Below are 22,167 nucleotides of genomic sequence, written 5' to 3' on the forward strand. Positions count from 1 at the left end.
CCAGACAAGCTAGATCAAAGGTCCCCCAGCTCAATGGAGGACATAGATGGAGGTAAGCAAGCGCTACAAAAATAAAATGAAAAGGAAAATGAATAAAACTAAAACATTGTTAAATTGGACTAAATACTAATCGTTATAATGCCCTCAATTATATGGGGGAATTGGGGCAAAAGCCTCCATATCAAAGAAATATATAGTATATTGATTAGAGTAATTAATAATAAATGACAAAATTAGATAATAGTTGAACAGACATTGAACATTAGTTATCAATTAAAGCCTGATTTAAATGTATAACTAAAAAGTAAAAAAAGTAAAAAAAATAAAAATAAATGCTTTTACCTTCAAGAATAAAGGAAGATGAAATAGTGTAACCATGTATCAATATAGATACAATAAATGTGAAAAAATCACAGCAGGTTAGCCAATTCGATACACTGCTTTTTAAAAGCTAGTGAGTGCAGCACTTTGCTGCCCCTCAGTATCTGCTAGACCTGAAAGCAAATAGAAAAAATATAAGTAGGGATATTCGAAAGAAAGCATGATCTGCTACAATGTAGTGGCAAATGTATCTGATTTACCAAAGAATGGAGATCCAGCATCGCAGCGGTGCCTGTATCATACCTGTGATCTATGTGTCCCTAAACTGCGCTGCTTATAAATCCTCCATCCATCGAGCCGGCGTCTTACGTCACCGGCTCGATGCGGACAGCCAGGGGAGGGTAATGCGCATGCGCGAAGCCCGTCGTGTCGACGTCCAGACTACAATCCCCATAGTTCCGCAGTGCTGATGAATCGAATCGGCATAGATGGTTGCCAGTGAATGCTGGCGACGGAAACAGGGCTGTGTCAGCTCTCCGCCCGGGGGGGGGGGGGGGGAAAGCCGTCACAGATGCAGGCTAGTCGGCGATCATCTAAAAAAACATTTTTTCCCCTCAGTTTAGGCCGATGGGTATTCTTCTGCATATTTTTGGTAAAAAAAATAGGGGATAGTTTTAATGCATTTTTATTATTTTTATTTTTTTTTTTTTTTTACTAGTAATGGCGGCGATCAGCGATTTTCTTTTCTTTTTTTTTTTTTATCGTGGCTGCGACATTATGGTGGACACATCGGACATTTTTGGGACCATTGTCATTTATACAGCAATCACTGCTATACAAATGCAGTGATTCCTGTGTAAATGACACTGGCAGTGAAGGGGTTAACCAGTGGGTGGCAGTGTAGGGGTTAAGTGTTCCTAGGGGTGTGTTACTAACTGTTGGGGGTTGGGCTTTCTTTTAGTGAACACTGATCTCTGCTCCAATGACATGGAGCAGAGATCAGCGTCACTTGTTGCTAGACAGAACTGGGAGATGCTGTTTACAGCGGCATCTCCTAGTTCAGCTGCCCCGTGAGACGAGGTATGCCCGCGGCGATCAAGTCCGCGGGACCCGCGAATGGACTCATGCGGGTGCCGACTGGCACGCGAGCGCGCCCGTGATGGCAGGGCGGCAGATTTAAAGGGACCTACAGGTACGCCCATTTGCCTGCCCGTGCCATTCTGCCGACGTGCATCGGCGTGCGCCGGTCGGGAAGTGGTTAACATCAATGACAGCTTGAATTCTTTTGTGCTATTTGTGGATGAGGCTCTTCATCTTCTCAGATGGTAAAGCGGCCCATTCCTCTTGGCAAAAAGCCTCCAGTTCCAGTAAATTATTGGGCTGTCTTGTGTGAAAATGTTCCTTCAGTATTTTTCGATAAAATACTGCTTTCATCTTGCCATCAATGTTTTCTTAGTAATGGCTTTCTTCTGGCGACTTGACCATGCACCCATCTTTCTTCAAGTGCCTCCTTATTGTGCATCTTGAAACAGCCACACCACATGTTTTCAGAGTCCTGTATTTCACCTGAAGTTATTTGTGGGTTTTTCTTTGCATCCCCAACAATTTTCCTGGCAATTGTAGCTAAAATTTTAGTTGGTCTACCTGACCGTGTTTTGTTTTCAACAGAACTCCACACTGCTGATTGGCATTCTCAATTCCTTGGATAATTTTTTATAAAGTTCAACTACCCTTTCCCGCACATCCTTTGACAATTCTTTTGCTTTCCCTGTGATTCAGAATCAGTGCAGCACTGGATGGAAGATGCAAGGGTCTGTCAGCGCACACACACACACACACACACACACACACACACACACACACACACACACACACACACACACACACATCACAGGTGAGGAAGGTTACCTTTATAGCCATTCAAAACACTTTGTGTCAACTTGTGTGCATGTTATCAGGCCAAAATCACCAGGGTATGTACATGTTTGATCAGGGTCATTTGGGTAGTTTCAGTTGTCATGATGATTTAAAAAGTAAACTCAGTTGATTGATGATAACCAAAGCTTGCATCCTGCCGCTTTGATTTAACAAAAAAATATGCAAAAAACTCTTAAAAAAACAGAACCTCAAGTCTTAGTGTTCACTTTGGCAAATTACCTTACAAAAATGGAGGTCTCAGTGCAAAGCAATATCGATAAAATACACATTAAAATATGTTTCTCATGCTCACAAACCAGTAATCTATGGCAATCTTGACCAACCCCCGGTTACAAAAGTGTTCCCTTTTTTTGGGGTGCATGGAGGAGGGGAAATCACACTTTCTGCATTAAGTAATTATAATTGAACATAAAACATATCCAGGTTCAAAACCTCTGTTATATTAGCAACTACTTGTATGAATATTTTTATTACAACCTACTATATGACGGACAATATCCACATATAACGTTATTTCTTTGTTACTATGAAAAAACAATAAAAACGATTTAACAAAAAAAAAGTTTCTCAATTGTACATTACAGGACATAGAGGAGCTCCTATTCATGACTACTTAGATTATATTGTCACCTTCAGGTAGATATACACTGGCTAGAAAATCAGTGATCACTCTGGAGGGCAGAAGCACCGCAAGTATTGGGACACATGTCTACTGGGTGTGACTTGCCACATGGGTATTATGGAGTGGCCATTCATTTCTGGGTTTTATAGACCTCTTAACCCTCAGTCATTGCCTCATGCATGCAGGGAGTTGGGGGACAATGACTATGGGGTTGGTTCCCAAATTCCCTAAACGGAGAGAAAGATCACTGCGCAGTTTGTCTGCAATGGCTCCCCAAAGGGTCAAATTAGCTGCGAATCCCTGTCCTTCTGCTTCCACACTATCACAGACACAATCTTCCCCTCCTTTGTGTCAAGGACGGCATTTTCTGCAGCCATATCTGGTTTGAGTAATGCGCTCTCAGGGGGTTCTCACTGGTTTCTACTCTTCTTTTTCTCCTCCCCATTTAAAGGGGGATGAAACTTCTGAGGAAGAGTCTCATTTTAGGAAGGAGAAAGCTGGTAAAGATCAGGTATGCTTTGTGGGCGATTCCTCCCAAGAGGAATTTTAGGGTTCAAGTCTTGGACAAGAGACCACTGTGGGTATCCTGACGGATGTGGTATGCATTAACATGAACCACTGCCAGAATCCTGTCCTCTTAAAATCACTGGTTTTGATTCCTGGCAGCCGCCATAAAATAAGTCTTTTTTTCTTTTTTAGCTCACTTGCAGGAAGTGATGTATGCCAATTGGGCTCACCCAGAGAGAGTTTTCACCACTGACATTTTTCATACCAATAACCCATGGAGGAGGAAGGAATTCTACAAAAATGGGGTCCTTCGACTGTTCACCTTGTCGTTTCCTGCTTGAATAAAACTGACCCAATATTTAAGATGCCACTGAAAAGAGGATATTTGCCACAGGCTGCAGAGCCACTCCTACCACTGAGAGAGATGATAGTTTAGCAAGCCCTAATGGGCTTGGTGAAGGCTATATAATATGCTCCATTCTAGAGAATCAGACCTGGAAGATCCTGCCATTTGAAAACTTCTGGAAAAATTTTCTGAGAGCCTAAAGTCTATTTGGAAGATTCCGTACAGTAGAATTCTTGGTTTGGTACCAAGTGTGACCACATAAGAAGCATCCTAGTGGTGGTTGGTGGAACTTATCTCCACCAACCAACACTTGACCCATAGGATGCTTCTCATGTGGTCATTCTCCAACAGAGAAGCTTCTCTTTGTGGGCAAACGCTTGTTTGGACTGTTCTTGGTTACCTTTATCCAGAAGGTGACTGGGGGGGGGGAAGCACACTCTTACCCCTAACGAAGGAGAAAGTGGCAGGTCAGGAGACTGGTCACTCCTTCTGAATCCAAGAAGAGTTCCTATTTGTAAGAAAATAGCCTCAGTTGCTTAGTAAATGCCTTGGTTCCTAAGCAAAAGCCCAACATACCAGTTCTGTAAGAACTAAACCGCCAAGCTCTCCACTTCTGAAGACCAATGAGTGAAGGGTCGCTCCATTGGCCTTCATGGCCACCTGGACTTAGGAAGTCACAGAAGACTGGGTCAGCAGCATGGTATCCAGTGGCTGCAAGCTGGTGTTTCATGGCTTGCGGCCTCCAGGCTTTATGCACTCAACGGTATCTTCATATTTACAAAAAAAGAGACGTTTTCTTAGAACCCCCAGAAATAATGATGTCTTAAGGGATCATGGCACCTTTATCGGAAAAAGACAGATCTCGTTGCTTCTATTCCAACCTGAGCAAGTTCCTGAAGGTACAAATGTTTGAGCCCACCCGATCATTAATTGCTTTGCTTCATCAAGATGACTTTATTGTATTAGTGGATCAAGGATTCTTACCTACCCATCCTGGTTTTCGAACCTCACCAGCAACTTCTGTAATTCGCAATGGAGGAGAGCCACTAATTATTTGTGGTATAGTCTCACAGCCAGTCCACATCCCTCAGAGTGTTTACCAAGCTGTTGGTTTCGGTTCTGGGGTTGAGAACCTGGGGTTTTAATGTTCTGGGATACCTGGTGGACCTTTGTCAGGGTACAGTTGGCTAGAAACAGATGTTAAATGTCTGGTCCTGGAGAGGTTCAACTGAGTGCTGAACTTTTAGAAGCTGGGCTTGGTTCTATCACAACGCCTTGAGTACTTAGGCTTACTACTTCACACAGCTCAGGTGAAGTTTCTGCTTCCGCAGAATAAATTTGCATTTCTTCAAGCCCAGTCAGAATCCACAAGGTCATTTAAAAGTTTCTTGGTTCAAGCTTGTGTGAAGGTGCTGGGGTTGAACATTGCCTTTTGATTTTGTCGCCTATGCTCCGCGTCACTCCAGAGCTCTTCAGCTATAATCCTGTTCTAATAGGACAAACCTCAGTAGTTACTGAATTAGTGTAACTGATGCCAGGTCACCTCTGGAATAGGGATAGGCACGTTTCTGATCCTGTATCTCCTACACTCCTCAAGTTGAGGCAGTCAACCTGCCGGAAGGTGTACCACCCTACATGGATGGCCTTTTTTGCCTGGTGTAAGACTCCCACGTCACATCCTAACTTTCCCCAGTGTGATGTGGAGATGTACTCTGGCATTAAGCACCATCAAGGGATGACACTTGATATTGGCCTTGGCTGTTTTGTTTTCAGAGACCTAACTCATCTCCTTCATTGTCAAAAGCCTTGTACAGGGTGTCACACGGATTATCACAGGGATTGTTTCACGTACATGGGCCCCCCCTTGTCTCCGTGGGACCTTAATTTGGTTGTCTTTTTTTTTTTTTGCAGACTGCTTACCTTGTGGCTTCTTACATGCAAGATGGTCTTTTTTGTTGGCCATTATCTTGACTCACAGGAGGAGTTGATTTACTAAAACTGGAGAGTGCTACATCTGGTGCAGCTCTGCATATAAGCCAATCATCTTTCATGTTCTATTGTCAAAGCTTAAGTGAACATGCTGAAATTAGAACCTGATTGGCTAGTATTCACAGCCGCACCAGATTTTGCACTCTCCAGGTCTTAGTAGATCAACCCGCTCAGCATCTGAGTTGACTGCGCTTTTCTGCACTGAACCTTTCCTGGTCATTCAACTAACAAATCCACCATCTGAAAAAAAATGTGCCTGCTGATTGGAGATCTTCAAGTTTATCCAAAGACTACAACTATAGTCTGGTTCCCCTTTGTTATGTCTGAAGTTCCTCGTAAGGGTCAGGCGGCATCGATTTCTAGATGGATTTATCAGCTCATTTCTTAGGTCTGTAGTAACAAGGACAAGGTTCCTCCTTTCCTAGGAAAGGCCCTTTCCACTAGGGGTGTCAAAGCTCCCTGGGCTATTCAGCATCAAGCTTCTCTTGAAGTTTTACCAGGTAGATGGTCATGCCTTTTCAGATGCAAGTTTTGGGTGGAAGGTCTTACAGGTAGCTTTGTAGTGGAGATTAACCTCTTCTCTTTTGGGCATGTTGGCCCTGTTCCTTTTATGCCCAACCCTCATGTTCAGTGCTTTAGGACACCCCAAGTAGTCATGAATACAAATTCCTTTGTCCTGTGACGTACAATGAAGAAATTAGGGTTTTTGAGTTACTGGTAAAATATTTTTCTTGAAGTCCAAAAATGTAAAAAATGAACTCTTATGGACTTTAATGAGGTTGGCAAGACTGGTCAGCATTATATAACTGTTAACTAAACACCACTCCATAGTGTAGCACGACCCCCAATTCCAAAAAAGTTGGGACAGTGTGTAAAAACAGAATGCAATGATTTGTAAATCTCAAACTTATATTTTATTTACAGTAGAAATTAGAAAGCCTAGTCTGAGAAACTAATAAAAAAATAAAAATAAAAAAAAGAATTTAAGTAAATTTGAAATTGGTGGCAGCAATATGTCAAAAGTTGGAACAGGGCAGCAAAGAGCTGGCAAAGTAAGTGGTACTAGCAAGGAAGAGCTGGAAGGACCTTTTTCAACTAATGTTCATTGGCAACTTGTCCGTAACAACATGACTTGGGATAAAAAAAAGAGCATCATGGAGTGACAGTCTCAGGTGTACAGATGACCAGAGGTTCACCAGTCCGTGAAAAAAGTTGCATCTAACAATTGGCAAGCAATTTGAGCATAATATTCCTTAATATACACTTGAAAAATCCTTACATATATCATCACCTACAGTACATACTATCATCTAAAGATTCAGAGAATCTAAGGAAATCTCTGTGTGCAAAGGACAAAACGCAATATTATATTATATTATAAACATATAATATAATACTTTTGATCTTTGAGGCTGCATTACAATAAAAACGAGCTTGATTCTGTGATGGACATCACCGCATGTGCTCAGAAATACTTCCAAAAATCACTGCCTGTGAACACAGTTCACCATGCCATCCAAAGATGTAAGGTAAAGCTCTACCATGCAAAGTAGAAGCCATATCTGAACATGATCCAGAAACGCCGCCATTTTCTTTGAACCAAAGCTAGTTTTAAATGATCTGATGCAAAGTGGAAAATGTATGTGGTCAGATGAACTGAAATTTTGACATTCTTTTTGGCAACATTTTCCACATCCTCCAGACTAAAAAGGAGAGAGAGACCTTCCAGCTTGTTATCAGCGCTCAGTTCAAAAGACTACATCTCTGATGGTATTGGGGCACATTAGTGCCTATGGAATGGGCATGTTGTGCATCTGGAAAGGCACCTCAATGCTGAAAGATATAGTGGGGTTTTAGACCCCTTTCACACCAAGGACGCTTTGCAGGCGCTATAGTGTTAGAAATAGCGCCTGCAATCTGCCTTAAACCAGCTGCGAAATTGTCTGTAGTGTGAAAGCCCCGAGGCTTCTCTTGCTGATTCCCGTGCTAGCAATGCTGGCACCTCCACCTGGAGCTGAGGGACGGGTCGGCTTCGAGTGAGGACATCACGGGCACCCTGGACAGGTATATGTTCTTATTTTAAACGTCAGCAGCTGCAGTATTTGTAGCTGCTGACATTTATTTTAGGTGGAACTGTGCTTTAATTGGCCTGTCTGCAGTCCAGACCTTTAACCAATTGAAAATATTTTGCGCATCTTGACATGAAAAATACGACAACGACCCAGGGCTGTTGAGCAGTTAGAATCGCATATTGTGCAAAAATGGGAAAAATTTTCTCTCCCAAAACTCCAACAACTGGTCTCCTCGGTTCCCAGATGTTTACAGAGTTTTGTTAGAGGGGGGGAAAATGCACTGTGGTAAACATGGCCCTGCCCCAACTTTTTTGAGACGTGTTTCTACCATCAATTTAAAATTTCCCTGATTTTTTTATTTTTTATTTTTTCTTGGGGCATTTTCTCAGTTTAAGCATTTGATATGTTTTCTATTGTGAATACAATAAGGTTTGAGATTTGCAGATTGTTATATTTTGTTATGTAAATTTTACACAGTGTCTTAACTTTTGTCAGGCCTGAACTGGGAATCCTTTTCACGTGGCCAGCAGCAGAGAGAAATGCCAGCATAGTATAAGCCAAGGATGCATATCTACTTCGGGCCCATAGTTACTGCTACTTGTATGAGGCCCAACCTTCACTGTCCAAAAGCTATGTCATTTTATTACAGGCTCACTTGTCAAATAGCTAAAATATAGGGAAGGAGAGAGTCTCTTGATAAAAAAAATAAAAAAAACATTAATCCGATGTCTGCCAGTGGGCTTACAGATTTGTCCATACACATCAGTTATGTTTGATCTCAGCATGTTTGTCTTTATTACACTGGGTTGCTTTATTACATTTGTGTTTTTTCTGTCAATCCACTATTAGCCTTTCCCCTAAGGCTTTCAGCATAATTCTAATCTTTACTTTTACCTTGCCTTTTGCACTTTAGTTCAGCTATGTTTATTACTATGAGAGGCACGTTTTGAGTTAATTGGCACATGTTTAAGCAGTAATTGGATGGGTGTCATTTTCAGGCTTCTAAAATGTCTTTATAAATATAGTGGTTCCTGATACTAGAATTATCATTTGCTCACATTCCTCCAGGAAAAAACGTCACAGTGGTTCCCCCAGTCCATCACGCAGTAGCAGTAGTAAGCGAGGCAAATCTCCTTCACCAAAATCAGAACGATCTGAGAGGTCACACAAGGACAACTCCAGATCACGATCCTCTCATAAAGACTCTCCCAGAGATACCACGAAGAAGTCCAAAAGGTGAGCTGTAAATTCATCCATGCCATTTAAAATTTAAAATAAATTATTTTCGCATACTTTTTTGGTTTGTATTTGCAAAAAAAAAAAAAGAGACAATATCTTCTATATTCATTAAGGGTGTGACATTTTGTTCAGTTAGTTTGCACTATAACAATGACATTCTGGCATAATCACAGTTGCAGGGAAAATGTGTAAAAATATATTTGTGTGAAGAGCCTGGCACCTCTCGCTCGTGGTGTGGCTTCTAATTGTAATTCTGAATACTTCTTAAAAGGCAGTCTGTTACCAGGCTAAATCTTTTTATTTTATTTATTTTTCTGCCACATTCCTACTGAAAATATGGTAAGGAACCTGTTCAGAATCTGATATTTCAGCCTTAGAACTAATATGTAGCCAGTTGGACGAAGGCAGCATTCAAAAAGCAAGAATTTAGCTTAAAGTAGAAGTCCACCCTAACCCTTAAATCCCTGCATCTACAGACCTCCACAATCTAACGTTAACTTGTCTAGCCCTGTAGAGAAAGGAAAACATCGATATACATACTTTTTTGAAGCTGATCTGACCCAATTCCTATTCTGAGGTGTCAGCCGTGTAGGCGGGTGCAGAGGACATACCTGACAACGAAATCTCCATAGTAAGTCTATGGATGACGTCACTCTCCATTCATTTCACAGCCGTTGTCGACTATGTCCTCTGCAGAGCTTCTGCTACTGGAGATCAAGTCAGATCGGCTTCAAAAAGGGTATGTATACTGATATTCTTTACAGGGCTAGATAGGTTAGTGTTAGATCGTGGATGTCTGTAGATGCGGGGATTTTAGTTTTAGGGTGGACTTATACTTTAAAGCGGAGTTCCGCTTAGAAAAACAAAAAAGTGAGCAGCTAAAAATACTGCAGCTGCTGACTTTTAATAATCAGACACTTACCTGTCCCAGGGTCCAGCGATGTGAGGGACTGAAGCCCTGCTCATCTCCCCCTCCTCTCTGCACCGCCAGCATTGTCACTGTGGGTGCCCAGCTGGGCATGCGTGGTGCACTGTGACTGGCCGCAAGGGAGAGTTGAACTTGCTGGCAGTGCCCTGGGAATAAGTGGGAACTGAAACCCTCTAAAAAGGAGGTTTCTGCTCCCCCCCCCCCCCCCAAAAAAATGGCACAGGCTAGAGGTCATTGTGAGGTTTGACAGTTGTCTTGTCAACTGCCTTAACTGCTCGTCTCCGATCACCTCTATCGTCTAGGAGACTGCAAGCAACAAGCATTTTCATCACTTACGGCTAGGGCAGATGTAAATACTTCCATTTTTTTCTTTTTCTATTTTTTCTTTTACTGGTAAGCATGAGATCATAAACCCCAGATGTCTCCATAAAGAGGACCTGTTGTGCTTTATTTCTATCGCAAGGGATGTTTGCTTTTCTTGGGAATTACATAAAAAGTGATGATGATTTTGTAGAATGGGAAAGACGCATGAATTTGAGTGATATAATTGCTGATGCCCCAAATGGGTCACAATATGACAGTCTCCCCCAGTGGGGTTTTTTAGCAGCAAAATTACAATCATTAGAAAATGGTTTAGAAAAGTTTTTTTTTATTGAAAAAATGCTATTCAATAAAAAAAACTTTTCTAAATGATGATTGTAATTTTGCTGCGGAAAAAACCCACAGGGGGAAGACTTTCCGGTATTGTGGATATTTTTTTTTACAGAGGCCCTAGAGAATACAATGGAGGCTGTTGCGGTTTTTTTTCTATATTTGAGGGTTCTAAGTAATTTCCTAGCAAACAATGCAGACTTTTACTTGTAAACCAATAGTGTCAAAAAAGGCCTTGTCTTCAAGTGGTTAAAGCAGAAGTAAAGTGTAAAATTAAAAAATATTCAGCAATAAAATAAACCTGCATGCAGTTCAGCCTTGGAAGGATCTACCCACTTTCTGAACACGCCATTTTTTTTTTTACTCGATATGGCACTGTGTCGCTTTAACTGACATTTGCACAGTTGTGCGATGCTGTACCCAAACAAAATTGATGTCCTTCCCCCAACCCCCCCACAAATGGAGCTTTTTTTTGGTAGGATTTGATCACCTTTGCGTTTCTTCTTTTGCGCTATAAATCAAAAAAGAGCAATTTAAAAGAAACAAAAAAAATATATTTTTTTACTTTCTGCTATAAAACATCATCAAAAAAAGATTCCGGTTCTGTCACTGCAGTCAACGATCGTGGGTGGCCTGTGGACATAGAGTCCACCAGAATCGCTGATTGGCTCCCCCGCTGGCCAATGGGAGCGACCGCGTGCCCACAAAAGCGAGTTCCTGAGCCAACGTACACCTACAGCGATTTGCAGGATCTTGCCACAGTATAACGGCTGGTTGATAAGTAGTGGTTAAAATGTACACTGAGCAGCACATTTGCCACTCGGTTTACATTCTGGTACAGTGCCTGTGTACTGTGCTGACTGAACACATGCACATAGAATGCATTAAGATAAAAAAAAACCTTCTGCCTTTACAACCACTTTAAGGTCAGATATAAAGCAGAACTAAATTGAACTCTGTTAAAATTAAGCTTTTGGGGCCTTTAGAAGCTTTCGCCATATTGTGTAAATATGCTCAGCATATTCAGACATTATGTTAACTTTACCCTTAAAAGTTCCCTCCTCCGGCAATGCAATGTCTGTGCTCCCCCTCATCGCCCATACTTTCATCTTCTGGTCTTGTTTTTGGATCAGTCTTCGGCTGTCTTGATTGGCCGGGCCAAAATAACTTGACTCCCGTGTACGTACATCAGAGTTCATCTCTGTACCCACGGCATGCCAAGATTGTACACGCTGAGTTGCCAGTGCAAGAAAAAGGTAGTAGGGGGGGGGGAGAGTATACATCTTTAACAAGCATATCTGTATTCAGGTTTTTGCATATCCTTTCTTTGCAACTTTTTTTTTTTTTTTTTTTTTAAGGTAAATTGAAGATATTGTGTTGTCTTTTGATAATTTAGCCATGTTATAATCAGTATGCAACAGTTTCTACACACAAATGTCTCATACAAGCACAAACCTTGTGTTTCAGGTCACCATCTGGATCTCGAACGCCTAAAAGATCTCGACGGTCACGATCAAGGTCACCTAAAAAATCTATGAAAAAGTCCAGATCCCAGTCCCGATCCCCACACAGATCTCACAAAAAGTCAAAGAAAAGCAAACACTGACAGGACTTCTTACCACCACCTTTTTTTTTTCTTTTTTTTTCTTTTTTTTTTTTTATGAAGATGTCATTTAAATTGCTTTTTTTTTTTCTTTGTGCCTGAGACGTTTGAGAGAAAAAAAAAAAAACCTGGAAAAAAAAAGGAAAATTATCAAAAACCCAATAAGGCAGCATTCCTACATTTTCTGTGAATGCATGTAAGTAACTGCATCTGTAGAACTTGTCACTGTTTTATATTGTACAAAGAAAGCCCTGTCCACCGTGACTATGTATTTCCACCAAATGAACTGTTCGTGCTAGGAATTTCTCCACCACTGTCTGTATATGATCTGCTGGCGGTAGTAAACATCATTTTTTTTTCTCTGCCTCCCCTATCCTTGTTTGTTTTTAAAATGTGAACTTGTTTCCTTGCCCTCATTTTTGTAGCTTTACAGAATTTGCGTTAGGTTTCAAATAAAATCTGAAATGATTATTATCAACTTGCTTGGGCCTTGCTCAGAGAAAAGATGCTTCTGCTGGCAATCAGCATGAACTATTTGGATCTGAGTGTAGAAATTGTGATTTTAATGTTGTATAATATTATTAAATTTTTCCAAACGTCCAGGAAATGAATGACAGCTTTCACATTGAATATGTGCTTACATGCAGCTGTTGAGCTGCTTTCAGCCATATCATGGCAATATGCTTAAAGAATGGTCATAAAGTCAAATTATTTTTCCACATTGTATTTCATTTATTTTTAGACTACTCCTATTAATCTGAATGATCTTTAAGTTTGTAAACTTGCTTTGTGAAGATTCTCACATTTACTTCCTTGAATTCTGTGTCATATATTCATTGTGCCCTGTAAGTCGGTACTGCTATGTCACACATTACACATTCGCCTTCTGAGGTATAGAGGAGCTGGGAGAAAGAGTTTGAGTTAGAATCGTACAGGAGTCACTGCTTGCATGTAGCAAGGTACCATGGCATATGTTGTCCTTAGAAATGAAACTTATACAGCAGAAGGTAAAGCATGCAGAGGGAATCCATGAAGTTGTGGAAAGTGTTTTCAAGTAAGCTTAGATTGAGTTGTCAAATAACTATTGTTTGTAATACTATTACAATGCTGATGTTATACAATGAAAGTGTCTGCTGTGAATGTAGTTCTCAGTTAAAGGTGAATCTGTCAGGTCTATTTGTGTTTTCTGAAATACTTTCAAGCTTAGAGGCACCTTGTGGTGCCTACTTGTTACTCTGGTAACCCTCCATTTTTTTTCTGTTCTTCTGAACCCTGTACACACAATATATAGAGAGTGTTGACTTGTGTCTGATGTCTAGCTAAACCATTGCCGTTAGCAGGTCAATACCAGATCCTTAGTGACATTTAGATTCTCACACATTGTACTCGTACATGACAGAGGTTAAGCCTGGTACACGAATATAAAGTGCCAGTGTGCAAATATTAAATAAATTGCCAATGTGCAAATGAATATTAAATCGATGAATTGCATACAAAACATGTGAACTAATATACTCACATATAAACACATGATAGTGTGACAAAGCTAAAAAAATCAAAATGCTACTAATCCCAAATCAATTATAAAATAAATATGAAGTATTAAAACATTTATAAAAAATACAAAATATAGTAATAAAAATAAAAGTCCAAAACACACAAAGGTGGACAATTGATCAATCACAGTCCAAAGTGCAACATGCAAACAAGGTCCTTTAAAAAAGCAAACAGTGATCACAGCAACCAGGTGACAAGGTAGTTCAAAGTACTAGTGATCCTTACGGTGTCCACAGCACCCACATATATACAAAATAATTACCTTACTGCTGTAAGGCAAACGGCATGTAGATAGTGGTGAATAGTAGTGGAATGAGGACAACTCCGGTGATCTGACTCCTATTTCCTTTTCGTAATGAGCCACATGGGTTACTTGCAATACTCGTAAGAGAGGAATAGAGCATACTATGTTGTAGTATTTCCCATCAATTTGTTTATTTAAAATTAAAATACAAACTACTCACATTTTATCCATTAAGAACACACAGTATACAAAAACGACTGTCACGCTCGTACAGAGATGTCACTTCCGGTGTCCGTATGCTTGTCCTACGTGTTATGTCACTGTCACGTGACTTCGACCCTGTTGAAGTCGCGTGTTTATATGTGAGTATATTAGTTCACATGTTTTGTATGTAGTATTTATATATCACTAATTAAATGATTGAATACTTGTTTGCACATTGGTAATTCATTGATTTAATATTCATTTGCACATTGGCAATTTAATATTTGCACACTGTCACTTTATATTCGATTAGCACATTGTAGCATATATTGATTTATATTTTAATCTTTACACATTATTTTACACGTGCTTTATCAATTTATTATATTTCACATAATAGGAGCGCAACACCATTATTTTTTTTTCTTTTTCTTGAGCTAGGTCTGACTCAAACGGTTTGTGCAGCACCTGTTGATTATAAAATTATTTTCTAGAGTAGCGCAGGAGCCCTTTCTATATAAGCCTGGTACACACTGGAGGAAAATCGGCCGGTTCAACAGAAACTGACCAACATTCAACCTGTGTGTACACCAGCCTGTCTGACAGAAGCCAGCTAGACGAACATGCTGGAATGGAAAAGCAGCAGTCGATCATCATCTGATCAGCACTGTGAGCGCTGACCTGTGTGTTCTGGCAGGGAGACCTTACTAACATGGGATAGTTGGTACAGCAAGTTCCTCAGTTTTTTTGTTTTATTTTTTTGTTCAGATCACTGGAAAAAACTGTGTGTACTAAGTATTAGCTTCATGTTGGACAGAATGTTCCTCTGAACCTTAGCTTCCAGGTAGGGCAAAATTAATAACAGAATTATCAAGGCACAACATGGTGCCTGTAACTTGGAAGTATTTTTCTGAATACGTTAATGTACCTGGACAGTTTCACTGTAAAGAGCAGATATTGATCTGTTTTGTGTGGGCTTCTTTTTTTATAGATTTGAAATATGGGTCACTGGATACAGAGTGCATCATTTTCATAAATAGTTTTTTTTTTTTTTTTGTAGAAGCCCCTTTTATGTAGAAAAAGAAAACTGTAAAAGGTGTCAAATGCAGGCACCATGAGTTGCTAGTGCCTAATCATTTCAGAACTGTCCTCATGAGACTTCTAGGAGCTTTCCACAATACATTGGCTTTCAGTGCTGGGAAAACCATGGAGACCTTCGTCTGCCCAATACTAGTACTTGCTTATGTAAGCTTTATGCCTTGTTTGCTTGTTCACTTTTTTGTGCTTGGATCTTCAATACTGAAGATATCATTTTTGTACCTCAATCAATGCTAGAGCAAGTCCTGGCACCAGCATTTCCTATTCCTTATTGGGATATGTAATCCCTTTTCCCCAAATCCCCACCTATGGGAAATCTTGCATATAAGCGTCTGAGGGTTGTTTTGCTCATTGCTAATTGCAGGTACCTACACCATTATATTGGATTATTTTTATTTTCTTTGCCATAAATCCAGATATTTGTGGATAAATATATAAAAGTGTTAAGAATGTGAGCAGATTTATGGCATACTGTAAAGGCTAAGCAGAGAGTGATGTTTTGCAACACCAATTATCTGCATCACGGATTATGTTAAATGATACTTAAAAAATAAAGTGAGCGCTAAACAGAAAAATGGAAAATTGTATACTCACCTCCCTGTAATTTTCCTTTCCTGACGCATCCCATGGCAGCACACACTGGGTTGTGACTCCGCCCCCACAACCTGATAGGACTGGTTAGCTATAAGTTTTGAAGAGGAGCCCCCTGTTGCATTCTCAGTAACGATCACCTTAGACGGGTGGGTACCTGTGTGCTGCCATGGGATGCGTCAGGAAAGACGAGTATACAATTTTCTGTTTTCTGACGCATAATGGCAGTACACACACTGGGAAATAACTTGCTACATGGGTGGGTGCTTTGCAAGAAGATTTATTTTATTCACAGGATATGAACGAATTAGCTTTAATGATCGATCTCCCAAATTCAACCGTCAGCCGTGCCAGGTCTGTTCTGTAATGAGACATGAATGTCGTTCTAGAGGACCAAGTTGCTGCTTTGCAAATTGTTTCCGGAGACACTACAGTATGCTGCCCAAGATGTCTCCACTGCCCTGGTCGAATGAGTCTTTAGGTTGCTAGGAATTGGAAGGAGCTGGATTGCATATGCCCTTTATTAGCCAAGAGGCTATTGCCCTGGAAGAGGCTGCTTGCCCTTTCTTGGGGCCATGAGGTATACAGTGCATTGCGAAAGTATTCGGCCCCCTTGAACTTTTCAACCTTTTGCCACATTTCAGGCTTCAAACAAAGATATAAAATTAAAATTTTTTGTGAAGAATCACCAACAAGTGGGACACAATTGTGAAGTGGAACGAAATCTATTGGATATTTTAAACTTTTTAGCAAATAAAAAACTGAAAAGTGGTGCGTGCAAAATTATTTGGCCCCTTTACTTTCAGTGCAGCAAACTCACTCCAGAAGTTCAGCGAGGATCTCTGAATGATCCAATGTTGTCCTAAATGACTGATGGTGATAAATAGAATCCACCTGTGTGTAATCAAGTCTCTGTATCAATGCACCTGCTCTGTGATAGTCTCAGGGTTCTGTTGAAAGCGCAGAGAGCATCATGAAGACCAAGGAACACACCAGGCAGGTCCGTAATACTGTTGTGGAGAAGTTTAAAGCCGGATTTGGATTCAAAAAGATTTCCCAAGCTTTAAACATCCCAAGGAGCACTGTTCAAGCAATCATTTTGAAATGGAAGGAGTATCAGACCACTGCAAATCTACCAAGACCTGGCCGTCCCTCTAAACTTTCAGCTCAGACAAGGAGAAGACTGATCAGAGATGCAGCCAAGAGGCCCATGATCACTCTGGATGAACTGCAGAGAACTACAGCTGAGGTGGGAGAGTCTGTCCAGAGGACAACAATCAGTCGTACACTGCACAAATCTGGCCTTTATGGAAGAGTGGCAAGAAGAAAGACATTTCTCAAAGATATCCATAAAAAGTCTTGTCTAAAGTTTGCCACAAGCCACCTGGGAGACACACCAAACATGTGGAAGAAGGTGCTCTGGTCAGATGAAACAAAAATCGAACTTTTTGCCCACAATGCAAGACGATATGTTTAGTGTAAAAGCAACACAGCTCATCACCTTCAACACACCATCCCCACTGTCAAACATGGTGGTGGCAGCATCATGGTTTGGGCCTGCTTTTCTTCAGCAGGGGCAGGGAAGATGGTTAAAATTTAGGGGAAGATGGATGCAGCCAAATACAGGACCATTCTGGATGAAAACCTGTTGGAGTCTGCAAAAGACCTGAAACTGACGGAGATTTATCTTCCAACAAGACAATGATCCCAAACATACAGCAAAATCTACAAAGGAATGGTTCACAAATAAACGTATCCAGGTGTTAGAATGGCCAAGTCAAAGTCCAGACCTGAATTCAATCAAGAATCTGGAAAGAGCTGAAAACTGCTGTTCACAAACGCTCTCCATCCAACCTCACTGAGCTCGAGCTGTTTTGCAAGGAAGAATGGGCAAGAATTTCAGTCTCTCGATGTGCAAAACTGATAGAGACATACCCCAAGCGACTTGCAGCTGTAATCGCAGCAAAAGGTGGCTCTACAAAGTATTAACGCAAGGGGGCCGAATAATTTACACGCCCCACTTTTCATTTTTTTTATTAGTTAAAAAAGGTTCAAAAATCCAATAGATTTCGTTCCACTTCACAATTGTGTCCCACTTGTTGGTGATTCTTCACAAAAAATAAAATTTTTATATCTGTTTGAAGCCTGAAATGTGGCAAAAGGTTGAAAAGTTCAAGGGGGCTGAATGCTTTCGCAAGGCACTGTAATTAGCGAGTTTTCTGTTCTCCTGAATGGGTTAGTAACCGCCAGATATGATGAGATAACTGATTTAATATCCAGTGGATGTGGGTCCCCTTGGTTATTAAGGAAGGCTGGTAAAACAATCTCTGGATTGAAGTGGAAGGCGGATTCTACTTTAGGTACGAATTGCTCACATGGCATTAGAACAACCCGCCAATTGGGCCCTTTTATTGAAAGTGCTTGTAGCTCAGATACTCTTTGCGAATGTTATTGCCACTAAAAAGGTTAATTTAAGGGTTTGGTCCTATATAGATATTGACTGTTGAATTCCTCAATCTGGCCAGGAACCTGACTATTAAGGGGATTGGTGGAAATATGTAACCCAAGTGGAACTTCCACTGGTGATGGAGACAGTCGACCCCTAGTGCTGTTGGATAGGCGACCCTCGCCAGGAACTTGGCGCACTTGTTGTTCATTGGGATTGCTGCCAAGGTGATATCGGGAATGCCCCACTTGTGTGTCAGTAAGGAAAAGGCTTGGTGACTTAGTGACCATTCGTTGTTCGAGATGAACCTTCAGCTTATGTCGTCTGCTAGTTGGTTTTTTGCTGCCGGGACATATACTGCTTTCAGGTCCTTCAAATGGATCTGGGCCCAGTCTAGGATTCGGACACACTTCTTGCGTGAGGGCTCTGCTCCGCCTGCCCCCCCCCCCCCCCCACCTTCGGATGTAATTCACTGCCACCGTATTGTCTATTTGAGTTGAAACACTTTTCCCTGTGAGGGATTGCCTGAATGCTAGAAGGGCTGATAAAGCGGCCCTGAGCTCCAGAATGTTCAATGCTACGCCCTAGGGGTGAAAAGACAAGCGGCCTTGGGCCACCTGATCCTGGTAATGTGCTCCCCAACCTTGGAGGCTTGCGTCTGACTATTTTTGGCTGAGGGGGCACAATGTGATGACGTTTTTAGGTTGCTGATTCGCATCCACCACCATGCGGACTGGTTCACTGAATGGTTGATGAAAATTCGCTGACTCATTGATGTTCCATTCCATTGTTTCAGGAACTAAATCTGGAATGTCCTCATATGCCACTGGGACCATCGTGAAGGTGGAAGACATGGACCCCAATATGCTGAGGCATGTTCTGGCAGATAGGTGTGTTGCTTCCATTAGTCTTCGGATTTTCTGGACCAATGGTACTATTTTTTTTCCTGAGGGAGACCCACGATGTTGGCATTGATATTCTGCTCCGTTACCCGATTGCAAACCGAAGGTATTTTTGAAAATCTGTATAGGAACGTGGAGATAGGCGTCGCATAAATATATTGATAACATCCAGTCTTTTGTATTTATTGCCAGTAGTATAGACTGAAGACTCCATTTTGAAAGATTCTACTAGGATCGTTCTGCTGACGTTCTTGAGATCCAGAACTGGACACGGGTCCCCTGTGTGTTTTTTTTTTTTTTTTTCCCCTCCCCCCTTCACAAGAAAGAGGAGGGAGTAAACGCCTTTTCCTTTCTGGTGCTGAGGAACTTCTATTCAAATATGTACTAGACTTATTACAGAAACAGGCGATCGTAGGAGTCCTCGTTTTTGAAGAGATGACAGGAGTTGGGGGGTATAGGAAGTGGTTTTTGGGGTTTTTTTGTATTTGAAACTCCATTTGTGGCCTTGGGACTGTTTTTTATTGTCCACGGATCCCTTATAGATATGTTCTGCCCAAACCTGTGAAAACAGCCCGACTCCCACTAACACAGGCTGGGGGGGCCTTGCCATCAACATGACTTGATCTCCTGTAGTAGGAGCTTTGGGTTTCTGCATCCCCAGGAAAGCCGATTTGGGTATTGCGCCAATTTCGTTTGAACTCTACTTGGTCTATAAGATCTCGCGTCTCAGTATCGCTCAGGAAGTTTACGCCTAAAGGGCAGAACCTTTTGCTGTTTTGGTCTTCGGGAATAAGGCCCGATTTCCCACCTGTGACCTTTGAGATGGCTAGGTCTAACTTGGGGCCGAACCGGTTAGATCCGTCATAAGGGATCTTACACCAATTCGATTTGGAAGCTGTATCGGCCCCCCACGGTTTCAACCATAGGGCCCTTCTGAACATAACCAAGGATAGCATTGCTCTTGCTGCTGATCTTATTATATCTACTGATGCTTCGGCTACGAAATCTCTTGCTAGGCTAAGCTCTTGTAGAGCAGAGACGATCCTCTCCTGGTCAGCTGCTTCTGATAGTAGTTTTTCAATGTCGGAGGTCCAACTATTAATTGCTCTTTCAAATGCCTCTAGTGCGATAGCCAGTCTGCATGCTCCTCCTGCTGCCGAACAGGCTTTCTTGAGGTCAAGATCACTTTTCTGGTCCAAGACATCCCTGAAATTCACTGCATCCTCTATTGCCAATGTCACATGTCTAGCCAGATGCATTAGCAAGGTGTCTACTACAGGAGCCATGATGAGAGAGTTTACAGCTGGTTATTTCAGGAGGTATGGTTTTGCTATTCTATTGTTTGGGCTGGATTTTTTGCCGGGTTTTTGCCACTCATCCTTAATTAACTCTTCTAGTTCATCGATAAAAGGGAAGGTCTCTGGTCCCTTTTTGAGGTTAGGAAAATGCCTCCTGAGCTTGCGGGGCGTTTCCTTTGGCTCCTCCCAAGCAATTGCCTCCTTTACGGACTTTGCGAAAGGGTCTGCTAAAGCAAAATTGAAACCGACTGACACTGTAAACTCTTCTTCGGCTGATGAGTCGTCTGATTCTTGCGGTGCGCAGGGGATTGTTGCGGGTGTATTTTGAGCTGGTCTAGCTGGGTCAGTTTTTGTCACCTGCAGTAACGATTCCTTCACAGATTCCTTGATTATATTTGATACTTCCAATGCGTCTGATTCCCTTTCCCTGGTTGCCTGTTTGACACATGTCTGCCAAGCTAACTTGATAGGAAGGGCTTGTGCTACACATATCCAGCAAGCGTTAGCTGCAGGTTTGGTACGGTGGACATGCTGTATTGGGTGGAAGATATTTTATTGTGACGGTGGGAGGAAGTTCTCGACCAGCTTCTTCTAGAGTGTGAATGTTTCGAAGGAGATCTTTCTCTCCGATTGGAGTGAGATGATCTTGACGACCTGCCAGGGCTATCAGGATCAAGTGATATTAGTGGCAGGGCTCACTTTTTCTCCTCTTCACTACTTACCAAAACATGCAGCCTCTTACCCTCTGCTCCTTATGGAGGCCGCTGCCCCAGCAGACCATCCACAGCCAGTACGGTATCTGGGAGTGAGAGGGTTAACCTTGTGAGCTTATCACAGAGCAGGCATATATGAATAAAGAATCAATGATGGGGGGGAAAAAAAAAAGGGAAGGTCTTACCAGGTCAGAAGGGCTTCTAGAGTGGTAGCAGCATTATGGTATGTGAAAGAAAGCAGAGTGTAAGCGAGCCTCTGTGTGGCCAATCATTGCTATTACTGTTTTTAAATAGGCCGCTGTGGTGGAAGTGTTGGAGACGCATGTGCCATAGCGATCCGCGGCGCCATCTTGTAAGCTGGCGATATGTGACAAGAATGTCTGTGTCACTTGCGGAAAATGCTGCCTAGATGATCATGGCCGCCATGATGGGAAGGTCACGGTGGCCGTAGGACTAAACAGCTCAGCAGTTCTGGCTGGGGTAAACAACAATCTAAGCAAAAAAGGTCATAGGAAAATAAATGTGTAAGTAAAGGATGGGGGTCACTGCCTGGTGGTGTAAGCCTATTTAAGACTTGTGATAAGACTATGTAACTCCCCTGAGACCATCAGAGTGGGGTCCCTGCATAAAGCTCACTTAGAGACTGTACAGTCAGGGCTTCCAACTAGGAGAGGCTGAACCTAGCTGGGGCGAAGTGGTAAGAGGCCTGTGCTTTATCCCGTCAGTCCTAACAGGCGGGGGAAAAAAAAAGGAGAATGCAGCAAGGGGCTCTTCTTCAAAACTTATAGCTAACCAGTCCTATCAAGTTGTGGGGGCAGAGTCACAACCCAGTATATGTGCTGCCATGATGCTTCAGGAAAATAAAATTAAATAACACCTGCTAGCAAAAAAGGCAATA

The 22,167-nt window shown here is 41.7% G+C and overlaps 1 protein-coding gene across 8 annotated transcripts in view; it reads left to right on the forward strand.

Moving 5' to 3' along the window:
• U2SURP (U2 snRNP associated SURP domain containing) overlaps positions 1 to 12,694 on the forward strand; it is a 127,920-nt gene extending 115,226 nt beyond the window's left edge. For all 8 annotated transcript variants that reach the window (XM_077488227.1, XM_077488231.1, XM_077488229.1 and 5 more), the window contains 2 exons: positions 8,864 to 9,031; positions 12,081 to 12,694. In XM_077488227.1, the coding sequence (XP_077344353.1) occupies positions 8,864 to 9,031; positions 12,081 to 12,219 (307 nt within the window). In that variant the 3' untranslated portion in view covers positions 12,220 to 12,694. The remainder of the gene's footprint in view (positions 1 to 8,863; positions 9,032 to 12,080) is intronic.
• Positions 12,695 to 22,167: the final 9,473 nt, after the last annotated feature.

Source organism: Lithobates pipiens, unplaced genomic scaffold (genome assembly GCF_037356315.1).
Source record: "Lithobates pipiens isolate NorthernLeopardFrog02 unplaced genomic scaffold, aLitPip1_a1.2 Scaffold_18, whole genome shotgun sequence".
Taxonomy (NCBI): Eukaryota; Metazoa; Chordata; class Amphibia; order Anura; family Ranidae; genus Lithobates; species Lithobates pipiens.